The 24,946-nt window shown below is 31.4% G+C and overlaps 3 protein-coding genes across 3 annotated transcripts; 2 read left to right on the forward strand and 1 right to left on the reverse strand.

The window, feature by feature from the left end:
* On the forward strand, positions 14,560-16,676 carry LOC18598235 (cytochrome b-c1 complex subunit 9). The gene is made up of 3 exons (XM_007027676.2): positions 14,560-14,866; positions 15,137-15,184; positions 16,337-16,676. The coding sequence occupies exons 1-3, from the start codon at positions 14,744-14,746 to the stop codon at positions 16,385-16,387; spliced, it is 222 nt and encodes a 73-aa protein (XP_007027738.1). The 5' UTR covers positions 14,560-14,743; the 3' UTR covers positions 16,388-16,676.
* Positions 18,810-20,944, forward strand: LOC18598236 (60S ribosomal protein L10a). Its single transcript, XM_007027677.2, has 6 exons — positions 18,810-18,903; positions 19,023-19,065; positions 19,247-19,466; positions 19,618-19,783; positions 20,269-20,474; positions 20,684-20,944. The coding sequence occupies exons 2-6, from the start codon at positions 19,061-19,063 to the stop codon at positions 20,735-20,737; spliced, it is 651 nt and encodes a 216-aa protein (XP_007027739.2). The 5' UTR covers positions 18,810-18,903; positions 19,023-19,060; the 3' UTR covers positions 20,738-20,944.
* LOC18598237 (iron-sulfur assembly protein IscA-like 2, mitochondrial) lies at positions 21,449-24,749 on the reverse strand. The gene is made up of 4 exons (XM_007027678.2): positions 24,425-24,749; positions 23,539-23,669; positions 23,314-23,422; positions 21,449-21,823 (listed from the first exon to the last, which is right to left on the reverse strand). The coding sequence occupies exons 1-4, from the start codon at positions 24,614-24,616 to the stop codon at positions 21,758-21,760; spliced, it is 498 nt and encodes a 165-aa protein (XP_007027740.2). The 5' UTR covers positions 24,617-24,749; the 3' UTR covers positions 21,449-21,757.

Consider the following 24,946-nt stretch of genomic DNA (forward strand, 5'->3'; position numbering starts at 1 on the left):
TGCTATGTACAAAAACTTATGACAAGCCATGATTAGCATGTTACACGTTATGTACAAAAATATGTGACAAGCCATGGTTAACTTGTTACATGCCATGTACAAAAATATGTGACAAGTCATGTACAAAAACCTGTGACAAGCTATGGTTAGCTTGTTACACGCCATGTACAAAAACCTGTGACAAGCCATGGTTAGCGTGTTACACGCTATATACAAAATTATGTGACACACCATGTATAAAAACCTGTGACAAGCCATGGTTAGCGTGTTACACACTATGTACAAAAATATGTGACACTCCATGTACAAAAACTTGTGACAAGCCATGGTTAGCGTGTTACACGTTATGTACAAAAATATGTGACAAACCATGGTTAACTTGTTACATGCCATGTACAAAAATATGTGACAAGCCATATACAAAAACCTATGACAAGTTATGGTTAGCTTGTTACACGTCATGTACAAAAACCTATGACAAGTCATGGTTAGTGTGTTACACGCTATGTACAAAACTATATGGCACGCCATGTACAAAAACCTGTGACAAGTCATGATTAGCATGTTACACACTATGTACAAAAATATGTGACAAGCCATGTACAAAAACCTGTGACAAGCTATGATTAGCTTGTTTTACGCCATGTACAAAAACCTGTGACAAGTCATGGTTAGCGTGTTACACACTATGTACAAAAATATGTGACATGCCATGTACAAAAACTTGTGACAAGCCATGGTTAGCTTGTTACACGCTATGTACAAAAATATGTGACAAGCCAAGTACAAAAACCTGTGACAAGCTATGGTTAGCTTGTTACACGCCATGTACAAAAATCTGTGATAAGTCATGGTTAGGTTGTTACACGCCATGTTGAAAAAAAAAACTGTTGTTACACGTCATGTAAAAAAAACATGTTACATGCCATGGTTAAAAAAGGTTGTTACACGCCATGTTGAAAAAAAAATATTGTTGTTACACGACATATTCAAAAATATTTTGTTACACTTTAATGCCTAAAATGTTGTTGTTACTTATGTACCAAAACTTCAAATCTTTTCAACTTTTTTCTTTTTTTTTTTTGTTTTTTTGACAATTTGGCACAAATTAAAGTGTTTCTAGCATGTTTTCATAAATCAAAATACAAATGTTTTTTTATCTAAAATACCTACTTTGACTAAAAAAAAAATTCTTTGAAAACCTAGATTTATAAATTTCAAATTTTTGAGTTTATTGGTATCTAGGTCCCGAATTGATTCAATTAAAAGCTATTTCATACATTTGTGATTATTTCTACCATTTTAATTTTATCCAAAATATCTAAAAATCGAATTTCCCAAACAGTCTCCCACCCAAGCACGTTAAAACCATTGTTTGGTGTCTTGAAAGCATAGCAGACGCATACCGAATAGAGAAATTGAAATACCCCATACTTTAATATGGTGATAAATAAAGTTGATCGAATGCAAATTGAGGTCAATTAAAATGTTTAAAAGTGATAAAAGACGAATGGAGTAGTTTAGGATAAAATATTTCGAAAGTGAGAAAATAACAATAAAATAATAATAATTTTATCGGAGGAGAATTTGTGAGATAAAAGGCGATTCGGAAGTCAAGTGAAGCATAATAAGGTATTTTGGGTACCAAGGAGACAAGATAAAATTTTTAGAATAAAATAATATTTTATTAATAAAATAATATTAAAATATTAATATTTAGCCGGATATCGAAATCAGTCATGAAGAATGATCATATGGTTGATCCAAGTGGGGGAGAAGATGACAAGTCCGACTCTATAAAAATATTTGTCATGACATACATGTGATGGATAGCATGTTTACATGCTAAGAGAGTCTCGAAAAATTTACAAAAAAAAGTCGGTATTGTACCTAGACGTACAATAGAGTTGATTTAAGCCTCGAACTAGATCAAATAGAGAATTCATGATGAAATTAAGAATTTTAAAGTCCCATAATGGTTTAATATGGTGATTCGGAGTTCGAGGATCAATTTGGAGTCAAACCAAAATTTTCGCTATCTAGGGGTAAAATGGTCATTTGTCACTTGGGGACAAAATGAGAATTTTAGAAAAGATTTTTTTGGCCCCATTTGACTTATTAGAGTATAATTTGACTTATTGGAGTATAATTTGACTTATTGGAGTAAGATTTGAGGTTTAGAAGTGAAAAATTTTAATTTCGATATAATTTGGAGTAAAAGGGTAAAATGGTAATTTTACCACCCCAAGGGCAAAATTGTAATTTTCCACCACCAGAACATTTTTCCAGCACATGGTCTTCCTTTATCTTCATTTTGACCATTGACTAATTGTGTGGTGGAGATAAAAAGGATTAAAATTTTAAAATTTTAAAAATGGACCAGTAAGAAAATGTCATGTGTCATACCTTTATTAGTTTATTGTTTCTTTATAAAAAGGCATAAAATCAGCCCATTTTCTTCATATGGCCAGCCAAGCAAGGAAGAGAGAGAAAGAGAGGAAGAACAAAGGGAAAAACAAGAAAACCTAGGTGAAAATTCAAAGAAAAAGTGAAGAAATCAAGGAAACAAGCTAGCTAAGTTAGAATTTCTTTGGTTCTCCTTGATACCTAGCTTACCCATGCTTTTGTTCTTGATTTTCATGGTTGAATATTGAGTTATTATGATGAATTCAATTCTGAAAAATGGGTATGGAAGAGGAATTGTTGTTAGATTAATTTGATTTTAAGTTATGTTAGTGTTTTTAGTCAGTTTAGCATATTTAGGAATAAAACAACAAGAAAAAAATTTATTTTCCTCCATTACCATTATTGGCTGAATTTTCTAGGGGAATATTGGCTGATAATCTTGATGTTTATTTGATGAATTATGATGAATAATGATGAATTATGAGCCTAGAAAAATAATGAGAATTTTTGGAGTAAAAATACGAATTTTTACCCACTAGGGTATTTTCGTAATTTGCTACCGGGACTGATAAATTGAATCTCATTCACAGTCACTAAGGTAATTTAAGTATAATTGGAGTGTAGAAAGTGAGAAGAATTGATTTGGAGTTAAATTGGAGATAATAGGCCGAATTAGGTCAGCACCGCATTTAAACGGTAGTCTGATAAGTTGTATATCATATCATGCATATATACCGAGCCTGAATTGATTTTATAATGGTCAAGCATTGATGTGATGAATTATGTATTGTACATTGTGGATAGGTGGTGAGCAAAGTACACTGGTAAAAGTACAGAAATTATGCTTGGAGACTGGGATTATGAGTACATCAACTTCTAGAACTGTGAGTAAACTTATTATCGTCTTAATTATCTAGAGTAGTTTTATACAATTGTGTGATTTATGAAAAATGGATTTAAATGGTAAATTGCTATGTTTTAAGAGAAATTACAATTTTATAAAATGATTTTATAAATTTTCTGAAAAAATCGAATACTGGTTTTAAAAATAGAGTAATTGGAGACTGCCTACTTGTGTTGTAAATTTATGGTTTTAAATTGAATGGCTTATGACAATATATGAGCATAAATGGCTAAACTGATTTTGGTGTTAGAATTATTTATACTGTGTATTCAGCCTTGAGAGGTTAGGTTGCGATAAATTGCCATGTCATGCTAGAATGAATTTTATTGATTGGTGGAGTATATATTAATTATTCACTGCAGAGAGGGTTTTGTGGACCAACCTATTAGAGGGGCACGGTAAACTTCATTTGGACTCGAATCGGTAAAAGTTGTAGGTTTCCAGCTTTCGATGCATTTTGGTTAGAGGTGGGCCCACGTGTCACTGTAAAAGAAATTTTATACTTTGGTTATTTACTTTATAGTATATATAAATATAATTAACTTTTACGCTATAAGAATTATGTACCGATAGTTTTATGAAAATTATTTTACAAGAAAATAGTTTATTTTATTGAATATTTTTATTATATTCAAATGGTCAAATTTTCACTTCAAATGAACGTTTTAGATATTTAATTTGTTTTTAAATCATTAAATATATTTTTTCTGCTTACCTACTATATTTTTAGTAAGTTTCGAGATTTTTGACAAAAATGATGAAAATGCCCTTGTGAGCCAGAAAACAATATGTTATGTTCTGATTTGAAAATGATTTGTAATCCCTTGAATTTTGATATTTGATAACTATTGCTCACCAGGGAAGTGTGAAAGCTGATACGAGAGCCTTGCAGGGTTTCGATCGGCATTCGGGGTGAAGAATGTCTGTTGAGGCCTCGCGGCGGTTGTCACGAGCCCGATAGGGAGTTACGGGTCATGACAAAAATCGATAAAATTTGAGAGAGTGGGATGGTGAAAGAGAAATCCGAAGCACAAATGGGGAGAAATTGTGATAAATGGTTTAATTTATTTAAAATAGTTTAAAGGGTATTTTCGTCAAGTCATGACTAAATATGGCTAAAAACAATTAAACTTATTTTGATGGTTACTTTTAAAATGTCTTTATCAAGAAATGTCATTTTTCACAATTTTCTCTTTAGTTTTTCTAAGTACAAGGTAACATTCTTTTATTGTTTCTTACGCATTTAGGGATTCACAATATATTTTGATTCTAAACTACATAATGTGGGTTTCTTTCAGTAGCATGATGAGAAAATGGCATAGAGGGCTAAAGTTTTAATATATGAGCTGAAAATGGAGAATGAAGAATTGAGAAAGGAGAATAAGGTATTCAAAATGATTAATATAGGTGAAAGTTTCATTTCTAATGTTGTTTACGAAATATAAGAATCGATTTTATCATGTGAGGATATAAACCAATTGAAAAGGAAGAATATTTTTTATGCTGTTAAGATGTACATATCTTGATTTCTTTTTTTTTTTTTTTGCAATATTTGTTATTGTTGTTGTATGTTTTACGAAGTAGATTGATGTAGATATACAACTTCTATTTTATAAAAAGTATTGCAAACTGTGAGGATTTTTCTCTATTCTAAATCTTGATTTACTATTCAATTAAGGATAAGAGAAGTTATTTAGAAATCATGGTGATCTTATGAAATTGAAAAAAGCTTAAAAAAAAGTATAAAATTTACATAAAATTTCTAACCTATAAAAAATGATATAAAATTTACATAAAATTGCTAACCTATAAAAAATGATTAATCAATTTTGTTAAGTAAGTAAAATATAAAATTGTTGTATTATAAAAACGGCTTAATCAATTCTGTTAAGCAAAAAAAAAAGCTTAATTAATTTTATTAAGCAAGTAAACTATAGGTAACATTAAAATTGCTATTGAAGTTTGCATTAATAAATAATAACAAAACATATCCATGCATCATAAGTTTACAACATACTATATTGCATAAATTTTTTGTTACACAAAAAAAAAACTATTATCATCAATTATTTCTTACACAAAAAATATATCAATCAATCACCACATGTCAAAATTTTGCATTTACAAAAATAATAAAACATCATTGTATATAATCTTGTGTTGCATTTGAGAGTAGATTTTGATTGTCTTGAGTTCTAACTTATGAAGGTGTAGTTGTCCTTTTCCCTTTCTTGGGTACTTTCTCATCTCTTTGTTGTTTGAGTTCCTTTGATATCATGGTTTTCTTTCCTTTTCATTTTAAATCAAGATCTTTGTGAACATGGTCATATGTAGTGAGATTAGTTATCCTAATTTTTTTTCTTTGTTGAAAGAGTCTTTTGACTTGGTCTCTCATTCTATCAACAATAATAACATATATACATTGTGTAAACATAATTTTTTTAAAAAAAAGTAACAAGTTTAGCAACTAATTACATTCTAGACTTGTTTACTAGTGTGTGGATTGATATAAATATTAAATACTAATCCTCTTAAATCTTTTCTTTTCTCCTTATTAGGGGCTTTCTTGGGATTTAGAATCTTTTTACTTTTCATCTTTTCCTTTTCTTTCCTTATTGGTTCCTCTATCTACCACAGGTGGATAAAGCATTAGTTATTTTCTACAATATTTAGTATCAAAAATGTGGACAAAATTCAAGATTTGCATAAGTTAATGAAAGCACCAAATTGTTTAAAAAAAAATACTTACAACGCATTTGGCTCATAAAATATAATGGAATGGAATAAAATAGTTATTATGAGAGAATAAAATATAATAGTTATTATATAGTTTGATTCATGAAATGAAATAGTGTAAAAATTGTTATTATGACTTATTTCAATGTTTGGTTAGTAAGAATACTTTGGAATAACCAAGGAATAAATTATTAAAATAACAAAAATATCTTTTAGTATAATAGGATTTATTTTCATCAAAAACAAAAACACCATTTATTATAATTTAATAAACTTTATACCAAAACTCAAAGTTACCCTTAACTATAATTTTTATTACATATTTACATCAAAAGATAAAATTATTCTTAACTAGAATTTAATAATATTTTCATTAAAATGCAAAATTATATTTTATTATACTCTAAATAAAAGTTTATCAAAATAAAAAATAGAAGTTGAATTACCTCTTTTCTATTTCTCTTTTGGACTGTTTTATTAACATGATGTATCTTTACGTACATATACTTCAGCTGAAAAACCACCTCTTGGAACGAAGCAAAGAAATTTGTCAAATTATTGATTTTAACAAACTTCAAGTATATATTACTGACCTTTACAACTTTCAATGAAGTAGTAGGAAAAATAGTGGTCTCCTGAAAGATATTTGTGTTAACATATAATAGTTTGCTTTTGAGATGAAAATTTGAACATGAGTTTACACACCCACTACAACTCTTGGCTCAATCTTTGGTTTTCTCAATGAAAATAAAAACTCTTTCCCTAACACTTCAAACAATAAAACTAGAAAAATATTGTAAAACCCGACCCTATAAATACATGTCATGACATACATGCACTGAGTAGCATGTTATTACGCTAGAAAAGCACATAAGAATAGACGAAACTCGATATTGTACCTAACGGTACACTTAAATTGATTTAACCTCGAACTAGTTCAAATAAGAATTGTAGGATGAAATTTAATATTTTATAGTCCAGGAATGACTAAAAATTATTGTTCGGAGTTCGAGGATTCATTTGGGGTAAAATTAAAAATTTTGATATTCAAGGGCAAAATCGTCATTTTGCCACCTAAGATAATAATTTGATCACGGAGTGACATTTTTGACCAAGATTAACTATTTGGAGTATAATTTAATGATAGGAAGTGAAAAAGTTTAATTCTGGTGATTTTTGGAATGCAGGGGCAAAATCGTAATGTTGCCACCCACGGACAAAATTTGAGATTTTGAGAGAATTTAGATCAAATTTGACAAATTGGAGAATGGTATGAGTATAAGGGATGAAAAATATGTCTATGGGCAATTTTTCAGTTTTTTGAGCAAAAATGTAATTTTTGACTTTTACGGGGGCAAAAGTGTAAATTTCAAAAATTACTCCACCGAGACTTTGGATGAGTCTGAGAATTTTATCTAAGCTATGAATATATGAGACAAGTGTATGGTGAAAATTTGGAAACAAATGGATGAAATTTTAAAAATGGGCCAATGGGAAAGTGACATGTGGCATTTTTTAATGAAATAATATTATTTTAATGAAAAGTCAGCCATTTAAACCCAAATTTTGAGTGCTGGCCGGCCATAAGGAAGAACAAGAGAGGAAATAGAGAGGAAAGGAAGAAAAAAAGAAAAACCAAAGAGAAACAAGAAAATTCAAAGGGAAATTCGCGGTTTTCGACCGTTTACGCGTCTAACGGTAAGATTTTTCGATTTTAGCTTGATTTCTACCTTTCCTATGCCTTTATTTCCATTTAGCATGCTTGAGGAGAGAGATCAAAAAGTGATATCAAGGGCTGGACGAAATTCTAGGGGAGAGAAATTGAAATTTTTAGGTTTTGATTTTTAGTTAAATTGATAGTTTTAGTTAGTTAAATGTGTTTAGAAATTAAATTGGGCAAGAAATCATTAAATTTTCACAATACCCACTCTTGGCTGGATGCTCAATGCTGTACAATGATGATGAATTGATTTTATTCTAAGGAAAATGAAGAGAAAATGATGAAAAACGATTAAACGTGATAGAAAAACAAAGTAGAAAATTAACCGAGTTAATGTCCCATTTTTGGCCGAATTTTCCAAGGAAGGGAGTGAGCTGATTTTGTTGTTTTTAGAAGGTTATTGGCTGATATTTAATGGTTAGAAATGTTGGAGAGAGAATGGGATGATTTAGAGCTAAAATGGAGCGCGTTAGCAATTTATCGGGCAAAGTGCCAAAAATAGGTTAATACCGCGTTTAAGCCGTTTTAGGCTATTGCATTTCATACCATGCATTAGTATAGGATTTAAGTTAATTATATAGTGATTTAGCATCAATGTGATGAATTGTGTAAATTTTTGTAATGTGTCTAGGAGGAGAGCCTTCCGGAAAAGGCAAAGAAGTCGTACCCGACGAGTAGTGATCGGGGCGCTTAGAAAGCTTTTAGTTTGTACAAACGGTGAGTAAACTTATTATTATTGTAAATTATCTAGAGTTTATTTTTAAATGCCCTTTATGTATTTTATGAAATGAAAACGAGATTAAAACGGGATTTTTGATGTTTTAGGAATAAATGTGACAAATAAAAATATATTGTATTGATTATGAAATTGAGTAATTGGAGGCTGCAAATTGACTTGAAAAATATATATTTTCCTAGGAATGGCTTATGAGAAATGAGTATATGTGGCTATATTTTGTGAGTGCATTGGGAAATTTATGTAAGTTGTTTTTACTATGCAGGCTGGATAAATAAATAAAAGCCACGTTATACTGTCGAAATTTTATTAAAATTGGTGGGTTAGTCACTGCAGTGACGGGTTTCCGTGGACTGCCTATTAGAGGGGCACGGTAAACCCAGTTATATAGTTACTCCGGTTGTAGAGGCGAGGAGGGTAACTCCCGGGGTAGTATTAGAGCTCACTTCACGTCGAACCCCCACGTGAATGTGTAACTCGGCCAACGCCAAGGAACGGCTGGTTTTAAAAATAAAAATGTGTTTCACGTGTGAATATTTTAACACCCTTGGCGGACTCGGTTAGATGCCTCGGCCAAGGTATCCCCGAGGATTAGTTTTGGCTTGAGCCTTGTTTTAATAAAAGACATAAGCCTTAACAACTGTTTTGGTAAATTACAAATATTTTATGGTTTAAGAAATAAATTGAAAACATTATGAAATGGGTTGAAATTTGTTGTTTAAACTTGCCTCCATTTTACTCGCCTTTAGATATTTATGATAATGTCTGTTTACTCATTGGGATTGCAAAATCTCACCCAACTCCTTTCCACCCATTTCAGGTTCAGTATAGACTGTAGATAGCTGATCTCATCGAGGACTACCATTGGATCTGCATTTTCCAAACCGTAGGTTCACAGTCCTCTTTACTTTTGTTTATTCGGGGGCCCTCTTGTTATTGTAAATTAAATTAAATATTTTGGCTTACTGTATTTCAGTATGTATAAATTTATTTAGCTTTTACGCTATAAAAATTATTCACGTATAACTCTATAAATATTGTTTTATAAGAAAATAGAATATTTTCCTTAATATTTCTTTTATTTTCTTATTATATTCAAATAACCGTAATTTCGTTTTAAATGAAGATTTTAGACTTTTAAACTCATTTTGAATATGAATTATGTGTTTTGTACTTGTATATTACGTTTTAGCCAGTTTCGAAATTTTTGAGAAAAAAATGACCAAAATACCCCTGTGTTGCGAAAATTTTATTTTGATTGTTTTTGATCTAAAATAGTATATATTTTCTAAAAACTCGATATTTAACAATGATTGCTCACAGGAAATGAAAGAAACTGATATGTAAGCCTTGCGGGGTTCCGGTTGGCATTCTGGATAATGAGTATCAATCGGGACGTCGCGACGATTGTCATGGGCCTGAGGGAGGTTCCGGGTCGTGACAAATATAGTAAAAATGTTAAAAATTAAGTAATGAAAATGAATAAACTGACTAACCTATTGTTGTTCATGGATCTAAGACTAAGACTAAAGTAGCAACTGCCATCACTAACATTTTATCAATGATTTGTGGAATAAATCCAAGGTGCCCCCAACTTTAGAAATCTCTCAAGTTCAAACTTAGCCATATCCAAGAAAAAAACATATGAGGGAAAAAGAAAGCTTCAAACATTTGAAAATAAGTAGAACTAATATTTATGATTAAGATAACGTTTACATAATCTGGTATCATTCATCATCTATTGCTTAAATATTTTAAATACTGTCATTCATCATTCATCATATAAAATTTATATACAAAATATGGTTTAGAAGCCAACCATACAAAATCAATCCCACCTAGCTACAAGATCCTAGCTAGAAGGTCCTAGAAAGTTACAATTTCAATCACTTACCTTGTGATTAAGTTTCAAGCTTGTCAATCAACCTCACAACTTACCATATTGCAATTATAAGGTCCTAAAAAGTTTCAATTTCATTAACTATCTTTCTAAAAAAGTTTCAATTTGGTCAATGAACCCCATAGTTAGCATCAACGTCAACCACAAGCGTCAAAAAGTTACAATTTTATTAACTTAGCTTCACAAAAAGCTTCAAACCAATTCGAGCTCAATGGTCAGCAAGAAACTTCCTTAACCATCCAAGTTTTCGATTAGATGTAAGACTACAACCCACAAACATATGATTTAGAAAATCGAGAAGTTTTATTCAAGCAAAATCCATTTCCATATTTGTCAATCCCTCTGCTTGACTTAAAATCCCATCCAACTCTTGCCAAACTTCTTTCTAGCCTCTTTTATATTTTCACCTAATATCATGACTGTAGTAATAATTAATTCTAATACAATGGGATGTAATTGGAGTTGATGTTTAAGGTTGAATATTGGGGAAATCCCCTTTGTCCCATATCTACTTACGTTTTTATCTTCAATTTCCTCATTTATCCCATCGTTACATTCTTGCATTTCTTCGAGGATATCTATTGCAGTTTGTGCATTTTTTTTCTTGTTGCACGATCTCTTACATAAATATCACTAAGCTCATTAAGGAAGGGGCACTCAAGCATTTGGCTTATTAGTTGGTGCGTAATCTTCTTGCTAAAAAAACAGAATTTGAATCCCTATTCCTCTAATCCAAAAAAAAAAAGCTTATTAAAAAAGGGAAAACTCTTTCTTCTAAAAGGGCAGTCTCTTTGTGACTCTGATAACAATAAAAAATAAATATTATAAATTATATTAATATTAAGAAACTAAAAGGAAAATCCTTAAACAAGTTCAAATTAAATACTAGCTTATATGGAAGATTCTCATACAAGATCTTCAGTAATAACCATGTTCCTTTGATGGTCCCACCCAAATTTGCTAATTTGTGGCTCTTGCATCATATTATATGCAATAGCTCATTCTTTTTCAAGTTTTTATCCTATACTCTATATGGGGTTTCACTTTCAAGTTTGAATTTAGTAATTTTGTTGTAAACATTTTTTCAAGTTTTAGTAAATAACCCCTTCTAAAACCAATGTCAGCATTATATTTTCCTATATTATGCAAATCAATAATAGATGAAACTAATGCAACATTTTTTTTCATAATTTCACTATTTTTTTTTTGTTCGTTTGGAACTTTGAGAAGCAATGGCTAAAGATGTAGTTATTATTTTCTACTATACACCAAATATTTGATTATAAAAAAATAATTTCTAAAAGATAAAAAAATATATCTAATAATATATTAAAACTTGCTTAACTTTATTCACATGATAAAACGTATAACATAAGCAACAACTAACAACAACAAAATAATAAAACACTAATAATAACAAATGAGAAAAAAGCATAATAACTTGTAATGGCAAAAAAAATAACACTAAAATAGTCCTTAAAATAACAATATGCCTAACAAATGTTATTCCTCATTTTGCCTAATTGCTTGCCATTCATTAAACATTTAATTTGCTAATTCCATTCTCCAATTACTCTAAACATCAATGGGATCCATATTACTTTGTGGATCCTCCTCAACTACTATGTTGGTTTGAATATATTCCCTTGGATCAACTTTAATAGGAACAAAACTCATCTCTCTCCTAATAAAAGTATGAAGTAAACAACAAGCTATAATAATCTCATTATGTATCTTAATCAGATAAAATGATAGACTCCTAAAGATAACCCACCTCATTTTTAACAACCCAAAACACATCTTTTTAGTATTGGGAGTAATTGCATGTTTTGTATTAAAAAGTTCTTGAAGATTGCTTGGTTGATAGCATTGATGCCATTTATTCAAATGATATCATTGACCCTTAAAAGCTGCAAAAAAACCTTCACAATTTGTATAACTTACGTCAACTAGGTAATAGCAACCTATATAAAAAACACTAAATAAGTTATTTATTTACTTAACATAATCATATAATGAAAATTTTGAAATACCTTCTTATTATCATAGGAAAGCTTACCATCAGGCACATTAAGTTCAGTCTCCTCCTTATTTCATCTCAAAAAACTCTACCATTAACTATAGACCGTTCCTAATTAGGAAGAACAAAAACAAATTGGATGTGAAGTGTATATACACCTAATATATTTGTTGCAACATCCCCTTTATGAGTGCGATATGTAAATTTATTTTCATTTTGGTACCTTAACCTAGATATATGTCCCATCTATAACACCTAAACAATTGTAAAAATCAAATGTAATAAATTATTATAAGTAAACCTATTGATGTCTTATATATATAGTTACAAAGGTAATATGATAATTAATCTACCTTAAACCATTTCCATCGATTTTCTATAGAATTTGTTGGAATTGGTCAAATTTTCTAAACAAATGTTCTTGCAATTTCATCACTGCATTTAAAATATTATGAAAGTGCCGACTAATTGTCTCACCCGACCTTTTAAAATTTAATTTAGTTACTTGATTCTTAACATGATGAGTAATATTATGTAAGAATATTGCTACCTTTTTTATTTTTGTGGTTGGTTAGGCAACTTCCAATAGGAGGCATTATTATGTCATTATCTTTTGTCCAAAATGTTTTCCCCCTAGTTGGATACAATGAATACTTATAAACCTCAAGACATTTTTCTCTTTCTTATGCCAATCAGACACATAATCTTCAAGTCTTCTATTGTCCTGATATAATGGACAAATTGCATGAAGGCGTATAATACCATTTAATTTCCAAGGCTTACATGTGCATTTCATATCTTTCATACTGACAATATGTAGATCATCTTTATGAATTATCTCAAATCCACCATCTCCATTCCAAGCTATATTGCAATTAAATGACTTCATTGTATTCTTCTTTACCTTGTCGATGCACTTGGTGTTACATCAACTTTCTATTTTTTTGCCTTTTTCCCTTTTCCATGCATCTTGATCCTAACATTTACCCTTATTCCATCCAACATACTGATGACTGATTTAATCTTGACTCAGAGATCCAAATTTTGAATGCTTGTGCAATGTTCTTATCCACCACATCACACATTGATTTTGAATCCATGTAAGCCTGGCACCAATACTTTGGTGGCATCTCTAAAACATCATTCTCTCTATCCACTTGAATTTTAACTATGATCCGTAGATTACTATGCAACAGCTTTGCTACATACCCCACAACCTAGCATACTCCTTTATGTAAGTCCCTCTTCTCATGCATCAACTATTCTAGCCTTTTGATACATGCTCATTATGATATATACTCCCAACTCCTCTTTACATAACTCCTTTAAACCTCTATCTTTCAAACCTAGCTGAAATAATATCTCATCCTTGTTTTGTTTAAGAATGTATTTTGTAGACAAACTTATTCTCATTGTTTCTTATACACTTGTACTCATAGTGATATGTCTTTAGACAAAATTAATGATATTTAGAGTCATAGTTTGCAAACAATGTTCACAAGTAATTCTTCATGGCTACTTAATATATTAAGTCAATTTTATTTAAAAAAATTATTATTTAATTATGTTAATTTTATATCATTTACTTTTAATCATATATTCTTTCCTATTTAACTATTATCAATGCAAAAGACTTATAACGTCATATTTATCTTTTACAAAAGATTCAATCAAATTTTTTTTTTGATTAATTAAACAACATCTAAGATTGACAACATCAAAAATATAAAGATGGGTGAAAGATTCTATGTATTGAATATTGTAAATATAATGTCTCCAATGTAACACCTTAGTGACCAAGACTTGAAATTTTGTTTTGGAGGTTTTAAATTTGAACTCTAGAATAAATGGAATGAGATTTATGAAGATAGGAGAAGATTAAGTTTTTTTTAATTGTGCAGTATAAATTATATATAAAAAAATTGTAAATATGATAAACTTATGCTTTGATTATATTCAAAGGATGCCTTTGTATTACTCTTATTTACAAGTGGCCGAATGTCAAATTTAATGGTTGAATTGTTAAATAATAATATTTATAAACGTTTTATAATCAAGATATTATTTTTTTAAAATTAAATGATTAAAATAAAAATTTTTAAAAAGTCAAGTAACCAAAAACAAATTTCGTAAAGGATAAACCCGCTGGACCGATGACCCAGCCAGCAAGTCTAAATCCATATCATTCGGTTCGACCCGGTAACCCTTCTCAAAAGTTCATCATTCCAAATAAATTTCCCGTTTTCTTCGCATCCAGATTCTCTGCAAACCCTAATCGCAGATCCCAGCAAGAGAGACTCCCACTACCTTAGCGAACCGCCATGGATTACGCAGCTCGAAGGAGAAATCAAGGAGGCCTTTTCGAAGGTCTCTACAGAGTCATCATGCGACGCAACTCCGTCTACGTCACCTTCGTCATCGCCGGCGCTTTCCTGGGAGAACGGGTAAACTTTAATTCGTTTTTTGCATTGATTCTCTTTATTTCCACTTTCGATCCGTTGTTTCGATTAAATTTGATTGTTGATTGAAGAAAAGGTTAGGGTTTGTTTATTTACCGTTTGGTCTGAGGATTGTTATTTTTTATTGATTATTTTGTTTTTGATTCTAGATGGCGAGTTTCTAAAAATGTTTAGATATCGGCTGTTTTTTATGAGTTTTGGTCTAACGAGACAGAATGGTGAAGATTCTTATTGTAATTGATTTGACTTTTGCAGGCTGTGGATTATGGAGTTCATAAGCTCTGGGAATATAACAATGTTGGGGTACAATTTCTAATCTTACAAATATCAGTTTCTCCATTCCTTTTATAGCATATGCAGTTAAAATATGTATGGATTTATTTGGAATATTAGCAGTAAATTTGTTAATCAATTCATTATTACTTTGCACACTAACAGGCTGATTTGTATTTGATAGCATTGTGGAGTTTATAGTGACAAGTTGTTTAGACTGTTAATAGCACTGTAGGTTGCCTGAGGTGCCTCTCCTTTATCAGTTTTCTGTAACCGAGTGCATTCCATTGTGAATTTTAAAGTATCTGCAGTCTTTAGGAAATTGCCAATTTTCGTTTGACAACTGTCATTAAACTTCCACAGTTCCATTAGAGCCATTAGATGCTTGTGTCTTTAGAACCAGTTGCAAACTGTGGGACTTGTTGTTTGGGATAGGCTTTCTGGAGAAAGAATCTGGGAAGGATTGTAGTTTCCTTGTAAACTCAAATATCCTAAACTTTGAAATTTGGCTTTTTAATGAAATAAATGTTTCAATTCTGTGGAAGGCTGTAATGCCTGTTGAACTATTGCAGTGTTTGATTTTGTTATCAAGTGTCAAATAATGTTACTTTTACCTATTTCATATTGAATTCTTAAGCGATATTTCTTCAACTCTTCATGTCCTTGAATTACTTATGTCTGATAAATATCTGACTGACATGTGTATGAAGGTCGGACCCTTTAAATATGAAGAAAAACTTAGAAAGATTTGAACTACCTTGTTGGACCACATACATATGTCCAGCATTCACCTTCAGGTCTGAGTAAATAGCTCTTAAGCTGCATTGGTATTATCTTTGTGTCAGTTGTGTGCATTGTCCCGTGTAGCCAAAAATGATGGTATTGTTTTTGCTTCTTTGCTCTCTCTCCTCTCTTCTCTTCCTAAATAAGATGACACATCTAGCATTCTCTAAAGCTGTAATTTCTTCTGTTCTTGCAAGTTGGAAGATGTGTTGCAATTTGATAAACAATTCTATAAATTTTGGCAGCTTATCCAATACAATGCACCCTCAAAATTGTTTGCCTAGTGGCTTGACAACTGCATGTTTGCTGATATTTGTCTGCAATCATCAATTACTTCCAGAGCTTAGGCATTTTTTCATTCTAGTAACTTGTACATTTGATATTATTGCTGTACGACAGAAACGGTATGAAGACATTCCAGTGCTAGGACAGAGGCAATCAGAGGAATGAAGTGAACATGCTCTTTCTGGATATTTTGAAGTTATTATTGAGGATTGGGTCTGAGCATGTATGTGTTAGGTAGCAATGCTCATTGTTGCAATAAAATGTTCTTTGTTTTGGTGGAACAAATTGTTTTTAACCATGAGTTGGTTGAATTATCTTTGGAAATTTTGGAGTATTTAGAATTATGGATGGCTACAATGTATACTGACTCGCTTAATGCATCCCCGTGCAATTTGCAATTGTGGAATGTAGAATAAGCTCAGCATGAATGACCAAACGCACATTTTCCATCATAGTTGCATTGGTCTCAAGGATTAGGTTCTGTATGCGTGTGATTGGTTGCCTTTAGTTGAATGTTGAGCGGTGATTTGAATGGAATTTGAGGGGTAAAAACCAGTCGCGGGCCATTTTTGTTTGGAAATGGCATGCACTTGGGGTAAAAACCTCACTTGACATCCGAAGTGGGAGTATCCTCTACTCTACTGCCCTGCAGTTGTCCATTGTTTTGTCAGTGAGCAGCTCCTATAGTGAAAACTGCTCTGTGTCTCTTTTTTTTAAAGTGCTTGTTCGTATACAATGGGAGAGAGCTATCATTTAAACTGCAAACTTGATCGACATTTTTTAAAGCTAATCTGAAGATTGATAGGATTCAATTTCAATTGCCAACATTGGATTCTTCTTCTACCTTGGAAGTTTTAAATTAAATTAATTGTCTTTTTTATTATTTTCTAATGACATAATATTTAAAAAAAATTAAATTATTTAAGATAATATAAATAAGTTTTTATACTTTTATTACGTTTAATTAAGTTATTATATTTTTATTTTGAATTAAATAAATTTTTATATATTTTTTTAAATCAATTAAATTTTTATGATTAATAATTGATTTAGAGCTTGTTCGATTGGGTAATTATGAAGTTTTTTTATGAAAACAATAATTTTTAAAATTAAATTAAAATTATTTGATAAATTTACTTTTAAAAGCTTTTTTTTTAGATAAATTGTTCGGTAAAATAATTTATATAAGTTTTTATTTTGATTAAAAATATTATAAAAGGTATTTAATAAATAACTTTTTAATTAATCATGAATTCTTTTATTCATAATGAAAAAAAGTTAATTTTATTTTTTATCTATTTATAATAAATTTTTGAAAATATAATAGATGGGGGTGATTTACAAAGACGGAGACCAGAGAGATCTATTGAGGGAGGGAGGAATTTTTCAAGAAGGTAATTTTAAAGTTATTTTTAATAGATGATGACATTTTAAAAACGAAAAGAAAAATTCTCTTGAAAAGCTTATGTATTTAAAAAAAAAAAAAGAAGAGAAAGTTTCCTTTGAGAGCTTTTTAGCCTTTTTAAAGTTTTTTTAGATTTTATTCTTAAAAAATAATTACTTTTTTCTAAAGAATTTCTTAACATCTTATTTGACTCGATTTTCACTTTTAAAAGATAAATAAGTTAAAAAAAATCAGTTAAACAAGCTCTTTGTTAAAATATCATTTTTTATTCTATATTATGTGACAATAATATGACATGTTATGTTAACATATTATTAATATATTATAATTGATGATGATGTGACATATTGATATATCATAATTGATAACAATATGACATGTTAATTTGACATAATAAGATTATCATGTGATATTTTTTACTATTCACATTAACGTCATGTTAGTTTCATGTGGATATAAAATGACAAGTGAAATTTTGACTAATGACAATTAATCAATCATTAGTTATAAGAGTTTATTTGACTCAAAATAAAAATACAAAAATTTGATTAAAAACAATAAAGGAATAAATGCTTATTTGAATTCTTTAAATAATTTATAAGCTTATTTGAGCATTATACCTTTTTTAATTATTTGCAAAGTCTATGAACTATTTGAAAAAATTTAAATAAAATTTTATTTTTATTACGTTAAATCAAATATAAGTATTTTTGTTTTAAATCAAACAAGTTTATAATTGATGATTGATTAATTATTGTGAGTCAAAATGTCACTTATCATTTTATATTTACATGATATTGATATAATATCATAATAAATGATGACATGACATGATGACACACATGAATATCAAGTAAATATAAAATAATATAATAAATAATGTTTTAATTAATAATATTTATTTAACTATTAATCATAAGTGCTTATGTTATCTCAAATAAAAATACATGGTTTAATTAAATGTAATAAAAAAATAAAATTTATTTAAAATTTTTAAATAGTTTAAAATTTTTTCTAATATTATGCTATTATAATATGCTAAAAGTGAAAATAAAACTGACTAACAACGGACAATAAATTCGAGACACGTGCTTCTATGTTATTAATATAATCTATCAAAAAAATTCATCATCTAAATTAATTAACTCTTGAACGAACCGGGCCTGAATGAAGACCCTTTTGTTTCGGGCTATTGAAATTGAACCGGCCGGTCCAGCCCTTAAAACCCTACACGAGTTACTCCTTGCATCTCCTCTATCACTCAGTCGCGAGTCAGGTTCGTTCTACCGCCGTCTCCCACAAGCCCTCCCTTCTCAAAATTGCTTCATTTTGATATCTTCATTTTTATTTTTTATATTAACAACTTTTTTATTCGATTTTTTTTTCACATTGTAGAATTCCTTGCCAAGGAGCCAAACAAGGAACAAGTAACCATGAGGTATTCATTCTTCTTCTTTTGTATCAGATTTCTATGGCTTATCTAATCTATTTATTTTCAAAAGATCGACGGATTTTATATTAACGATAATACATTTAGTTAGAAAATTTTTGTTTAGGTTAAAAAAAAATTGGTTTGCTATGACTTTTTGATTCACGTTTTGGTTTATTCGTTGTTGCAGTAAGCTTCAGAGTGATGCAGTTAGGGAAGCCATTTCCACTATCGTTGGTGACTCGAAGGAGAAGCAGCGTAAGTTTGTCGAGACAATTGAGTTGCAGATTGGGTTGAAGAACTATGATCCCCAAAAGGATAAGCGTTTCAGTGGTGCCGTTAAGCTTCCTCACATTCCTCGTCCTAAGATGAAAATTTGTATGCTTGGTGATGCTCTCCACGTCGAAGAGGTAGTTACTACTTATGCTGTATCGTAATTTTGTTACTAAAACTAAACTGGAATCGGCTATTTCATTATTCAGAATGATAATTGTTTTTGTTTGGAGTTGAAGCTTTATTGTTGGTGGTTTACATTTCCGTTTTCGTGTGTGCTTGATCCAGGCGGAGAAAATAGGGTTGGACTGGATGGATGTGGAAGCATTGAAGAAGCTTAACAAGAACAAGAAACTTGTTAAGAAGCTAGCCAAGAAATACCATGCCTTTTTGGCTTCTGAGGCTGTCATCAAACAGATTCCTCGTCTTTTAGGACCTGGTCTCAACAAGGCAGGCAAGTAATTCTATTTTTAATCGTTCTTAATTATGTTGATTTAAGAATAGGATTAGAGTTTCTGCTTGGTAGATTGCTGCTATTCTCGTGCTCCATGGACAAGGTTTTGTATTGTAATGAGATGGTCAATAGTTAAATTTTATACTAGAAAATCTTCTATTTGTTGTTGGTGGATTGTTTTGGCCTGTACATTTGTTATGAAACATCTATGTCGTTGACTTGTTGAAACAGTGGGCCTGTTTGGTTAGATGAATGGTTTAGTCTGCTTATATATGTATAAATCTGTCATGATCATAAACCATTTTTGAGAAATGATTTGAGTTTTTTTAGTAATAGGCCTTCCTTTAAGGTCCATGCATTAGAAACATGCTTTATTTTATTATCCTATTTTGGTTATAATGGCTCTGAAAGAACAGTCTAGAGATAAGCTCGCTTGTAGAATTTATTTACGGCATCATGTTTACATGCTGAGGACATGGATGCAGGGAAGTTCCCAACACTTGTCACACATCAGGAATCTCTGGAGTCAAAAGTTAATGAGACAAAAGCTATGGTTAAATTCCAGCTTAAGAAGGTTCTCTGTATGGGTGTTGCTGTGGGGAATTGCAGTATGGAGGAGAAGCAGATCTTCCAGAATGTGCAACTCAGTGTCAATTTCCTTGTTTCATTGTTGAAGAAGAATTGGCAAAATGTAAGTGCCTGATCCTTGACTGATTCATGTTTGGAAGTATACAGAACTTAAGAATTCTTAGGAACTTTTTAAGCTATTTTGTTGGTTTGTTGTCCTTGTTGTAAGAGCTGTTAAGGCATATTATTATCTATATGAAGATTTAAGGTTCGAAGTTTTAGCCGGTGATTCTGTGGCATTAACTTTGTGCTTTTATTTTTATGTGCACATAGGTGAGGTGCTTGCATCTGAAGAGCGCAATGGGGAGGCCACAACGTATCTATTAGGAAAGTTCATTTACTTTCTGGGGATCGTTTTTTGAGCAAGCATGAGCAAGAAACTTTTATACTCCAGACAGAGACATTCTCTGGAATGGTGCTGGATTTTGTGGTTTTGTTTTATTGGATTCTTTTGTTGCCAACTTGATCAATTACAGACTTCTTGATTAATTTGGTAGATTATTTGGTATCAATTTCCTTTCTATTGGCTCATCATATGCTTTGCTTGTTGTGCCCAAATCATTCATAATGGTGCTACATTTTAGTGCTAATGTCCGCTTACGTCTGTTGACCTAGCTGCACTTCGGAAGCTTGTGATCAGCTTAGTGAAGGATAGACTTTTGCACAAGAAGTAAAGAATGACAATGTGTTCTGTTTAGACTGCAAAAACCAAGTTGAAGCCATGGGATTGTGATGTCTTTGCAGGTTCTATAGGTTCAATTCTTACTTTCTATGTTGAGGGAAACCAGAAGCTATGCATGGGGGAAAAAGAGCTAGTAATTAACCAAGAGCATGCTTTCATCTTACTAGCACCAAAGCACAAGGCAGTATTAGCATTCAACTATTTTGCTTTAAATTGTGATTGTAGCTATCCCATAGCAGTGAAAATTGCATGTCCTCGTAGCCTTGCAGCAGCCAGGATTAGAGAAATGATGGGAATTATAAATTATTCAAACTAATCTTACATATTCTGTTCACCAATTTTATAGGCCGCTCAACTCGAGATCAAGTAAAGCACCTTCAAATTAGTAGCTTGGAAAAGACCCAAATCAACTCAAGTGAACCGGATGGACAAAGCATCCATTTGAGTGTAAACAAGTAATGAAAGTTGTTAACGTAACCCTCATTAACAGATGCGCAGCAGTGCCCCCCCTACATTTATGATGTTACACATGAAATATGCATAATGTTTGTATCCAAATAATCGATATGAGAAAAAAAATCAGGCAGACTATTGATTCAGTAACTCATTCAACCTACTGAAACTCTCAGCCTCGCCGGAAATATGGGCAGTAAACTTGAAAGACCCTACTGTTTCACCATGAATGAACTTTTACAACTGCACCCTCCAACTGCACTTGGATTTGTTGTTACCTGCACAAGAAATTGGGACTTAGCCACTGCAGCCTAGACCTGTCCATAAGCCAGGCCCTGGACCAGATTTTATAGGCATGGGCTCGGCCCAGGATATTATTGTATTAATAAAAAAATTTATTTAATTTTAATTTTAAGTTTTAAAATATATTTAAGATAGTAATATAATTTTTACAAAAATATTTTAATAATAAAAAATTAATTTAAACGGGCAGGCGTGACCCAGCCTGGCCCCATGCACACCTCTACTGCAGCCCTCACCAATGGCATATCATTCTAGGTAAAAAAATTATGGAAACCACACCAAAAAAGTGGCAACACAGAATAGACATATACTAGAATCAAGATCATTCACATAAAACCACACTGCAGCTAATTATTCGGTATGGCATTATAAACTCTAATTCTGTGAATTCATACCACTCCACTTTGCCTGTGGCTCATAATCCTTCGAACCATTTGATTACAACCAATGATACTGTGCTGAAGAATATGACAATAGTAGAACGAAATGTGAATAGAATCTTTACATAATGAAGCAGTAATGCAGACAAAATTAGAGTGTTTATGTTATCTTACCAATAGTTAGAATCATTAGCTGTAACTTATAATTGATCAGAGAAACATTTTAAGGTGGATGCAAGATTTCATCTATGGATAAAGGTTACAGTCACACCTAAAGGGTCAATAAATAAGTCCTATAATATCCCAAAGTCACTCCATATAATTTTGTTCCCATCTCATACCAAGAAAAACTTTTCTGAATGAGCAAAAGGCTATAGAATGAATGTTGGATACAATTAACTTCAAAGGTAGTAGCTAGGCCACAAAGGTAACATCACACTAAAGCAAAATTTGCAGGGCAAAATAGCAACCATTAAACAAGTTGACAAGATCCAAGAGCTATTTAGAATTTGACTAGGAAGACCATCTAATGGTCATGTAAGGCAAAATCCACAACAATGAGTTAATATTTGCGAGAGGAGAACTAGATAATGTTCCAAATCATATGTAGAATTTGGGTATTCCCATCCTCCATGAATGGGTAGCCAAATAATAAAAGAAAAAAAATGTAGAATTTGGGTATGCCAGTTTCAGGTACAGAACAACAAAGCCTTTCTCTGGGCAAACTTGATGACAAATAGTCCACCTTTCCCCAATCCAACCAAATAAAAGACAAATCTAATCACAGAGATTCTAGCACCGTTCTTTCAGTCACATGAGTACCATCTGGACAGTGCTTATCTCTCTTTATGCTAGCCCTAGAGCTAACACAGGTAGAATAGGGAAATATAAGTCTGGACATTTAACTTTCTCATGCCACCATAAATGAAGAACATTATGTGAGGTCTCAATTATTCACACTTAGGGATGCAGCATATCAGCAATCTTTTAGAAGAATCACTTAGCTAGAGGAAAATTACTTCTGTTCTAGGACTTAAAACAACATTACAGATGCATTTATAGACGAACAAGATAACATGACTTACCAAGAAGGCGGAACGAATCAACTCCTCAACATAATCGACAGTTGCCCCTTTTACAAAATCATAGGAGATATTATCAACTACCAGTTTTACTCCTTCTCTCTCAAAAACTCTGCAAATAAAATACCATACAAAAAAAAAAAAGAAAAAGAAAGAAAGGTTATAACAGTAACATGAGAGAAAGAATAAACATACTTCTCATCAAATGAAAAAAAGAGAGAAAAAAACCTGTCATCTGGATTGGTTTTGTCATCCAAATCGAAAACGTACTGAAACCCCGAACATCCACCAGTTTCCACACTCAATCGAAGCACCTTTTCATGAGATGATTCTTCACTGGCTTGCAACTCTTTCATTCTCTGTAAGGCATCCCTAATGTCAATGAGAAAATGATCACAAGAACCAAATGTAGATCTTCTAAGCATTTGGGCAGCATATTTATGACCAACCATAAAAAAAATAATTCAAAGAAAGAAAGAAGCAAGGTTATTCATTCAAATCACATCACAATGGAGAAAACGGTACTGGGTCTATACTATCCCCAAAATGTTGCAATTTTCTTACAGAATCTTATACAATTCATTCAATAATCTTTAGTGACATAAAACAGGCAAGTTTTTTTGCAAAATATTTAATATCAATTTATAACAAGAATACTGATTGAACAAAAATTAGACAACTTCAGATGAAAGGAGAAAATAGGGGGTTGAGTAATTGGGTGGAGTAGAAAGTGTATTGGGATTTATAGAGCAGCTGAATGAATGTGTCTTGTGATCCAAAATAATAAATTTTACACCAATTACATATATTCTCCCATAAGCTACATATCACACAAAAAGAATCAAGATAATTCAAGAAAGTAGATCTTTTCCTGCACTTTCTCAACATCCAAACAGAACAGCAGTACCACCCCGAACCCCTCCCCCCGATTAAATTACAGAACACTCTCAAAAACAACTAATATGGAAAAAGCCAACAAGGCAGTAGTAGCAAAATTAAAACAAAACAAATTCCATAAACAATACTTCGAAATGGTAAAAAAATAAAAATGAAAAGATGAAAGATAGACCAACAAAAGATTCATGAAATACCACATAGCAAAAAACAGTTTTACCTTGACGCAATTATCAGCGATGCGAATAGCATCGAGAGAAGAAGATGGAGATTCAGAAGATTCAGGAGAAGCCTCATGAAGAGCTGAAGAAGAATAATTATGAGAATACGAAGAAGACCTTAGAAGTTTGTGGTTTTGCTTAATTCGAGCTATGAAAAATGGAGAAATGCGTTGAATCAATGATCTCGACATGGGAAATTGATTTTCCTATCTTTTATTTACTAACAAATCATATCATGTTCGTGGCTTCAAGATTCGCTCTGTTTTTCTCTGTTTCTGGGTTTTTCCGTTGGGGACAGACGAATAAAATAGGCTCGTGCCAAACACAAACTCACGTGCCGTCCTTTCTTTCTTGTTAATCTCTGTTCACTCAACTTTACTAGCACGTTTGGTTCGCGGAATAGGTAGGAATGGAATAGAATTGTTATTCTGTGGGAATAGAATAAAGTGGAAATAGAATAGAATAGTTATTACTTTGTTTGATATTGTGAATAGAATAGAGCAGGAATTGCTATTATGACT

The sequence above is a fragment of the Theobroma cacao genome, chromosome 5 (assembly GCF_000208745.1).
Source record: "Theobroma cacao cultivar B97-61/B2 chromosome 5, Criollo_cocoa_genome_V2, whole genome shotgun sequence".
NCBI classification, from domain to species: Eukaryota; Viridiplantae; Streptophyta; class Magnoliopsida; order Malvales; family Malvaceae; genus Theobroma; species Theobroma cacao.

Coding starts and splice junctions, on each gene's coding strand:
- LOC18598235 (XM_007027676.2), top strand. CDS start 14,744: ATGGATTACGCAGCTCGAAGGAGAAATCAAGGAGGCCTTTTCGAAGGT. Junction 14,867..15,136: donor GCGCTTTCCTGGGAGAACGG/GTAAACTTTAAT, acceptor TGACTTTTGCAG/GCTGTGGATTATGGAGTTCA. Junction 15,185..16,336: donor GGGAATATAACAATGTTGGG/GTACAATTTCTA, acceptor GCTGTACGACAG/AAACGGTATGAAGACATTCC.
- LOC18598236 (XM_007027677.2), top strand. Junction 19,467..19,617: donor ATGCTCTCCACGTCGAAGAG/GTAGTTACTACT, acceptor TGCTTGATCCAG/GCGGAGAAAATAGGGTTGGA. Junction 20,475..20,683: donor TGAAGAAGAATTGGCAAAAT/GTAAGTGCCTGA, acceptor ATGTGCACATAG/GTGAGGTGCTTGCATCTGAA.
- LOC18598237 (XM_007027678.2), bottom strand. CDS start 24,616: ATGTCGAGATCATTGATTCAACGCATTTCTCCATTTTTCATAGCTCGA. Junction 23,423..23,538: donor AAAACCAATCCAGATGACAG/GTTTTTTTCTCT, acceptor TTTTATTTGCAG/AGTTTTTGAGAGAGAAGGAG. Junction 21,824..23,313: donor TGATTCGTTCCGCCTTCTTG/GTAAGTCATGTT, acceptor TTTCTTGTGCAG/GTAACAACAAATCCAAGTGC.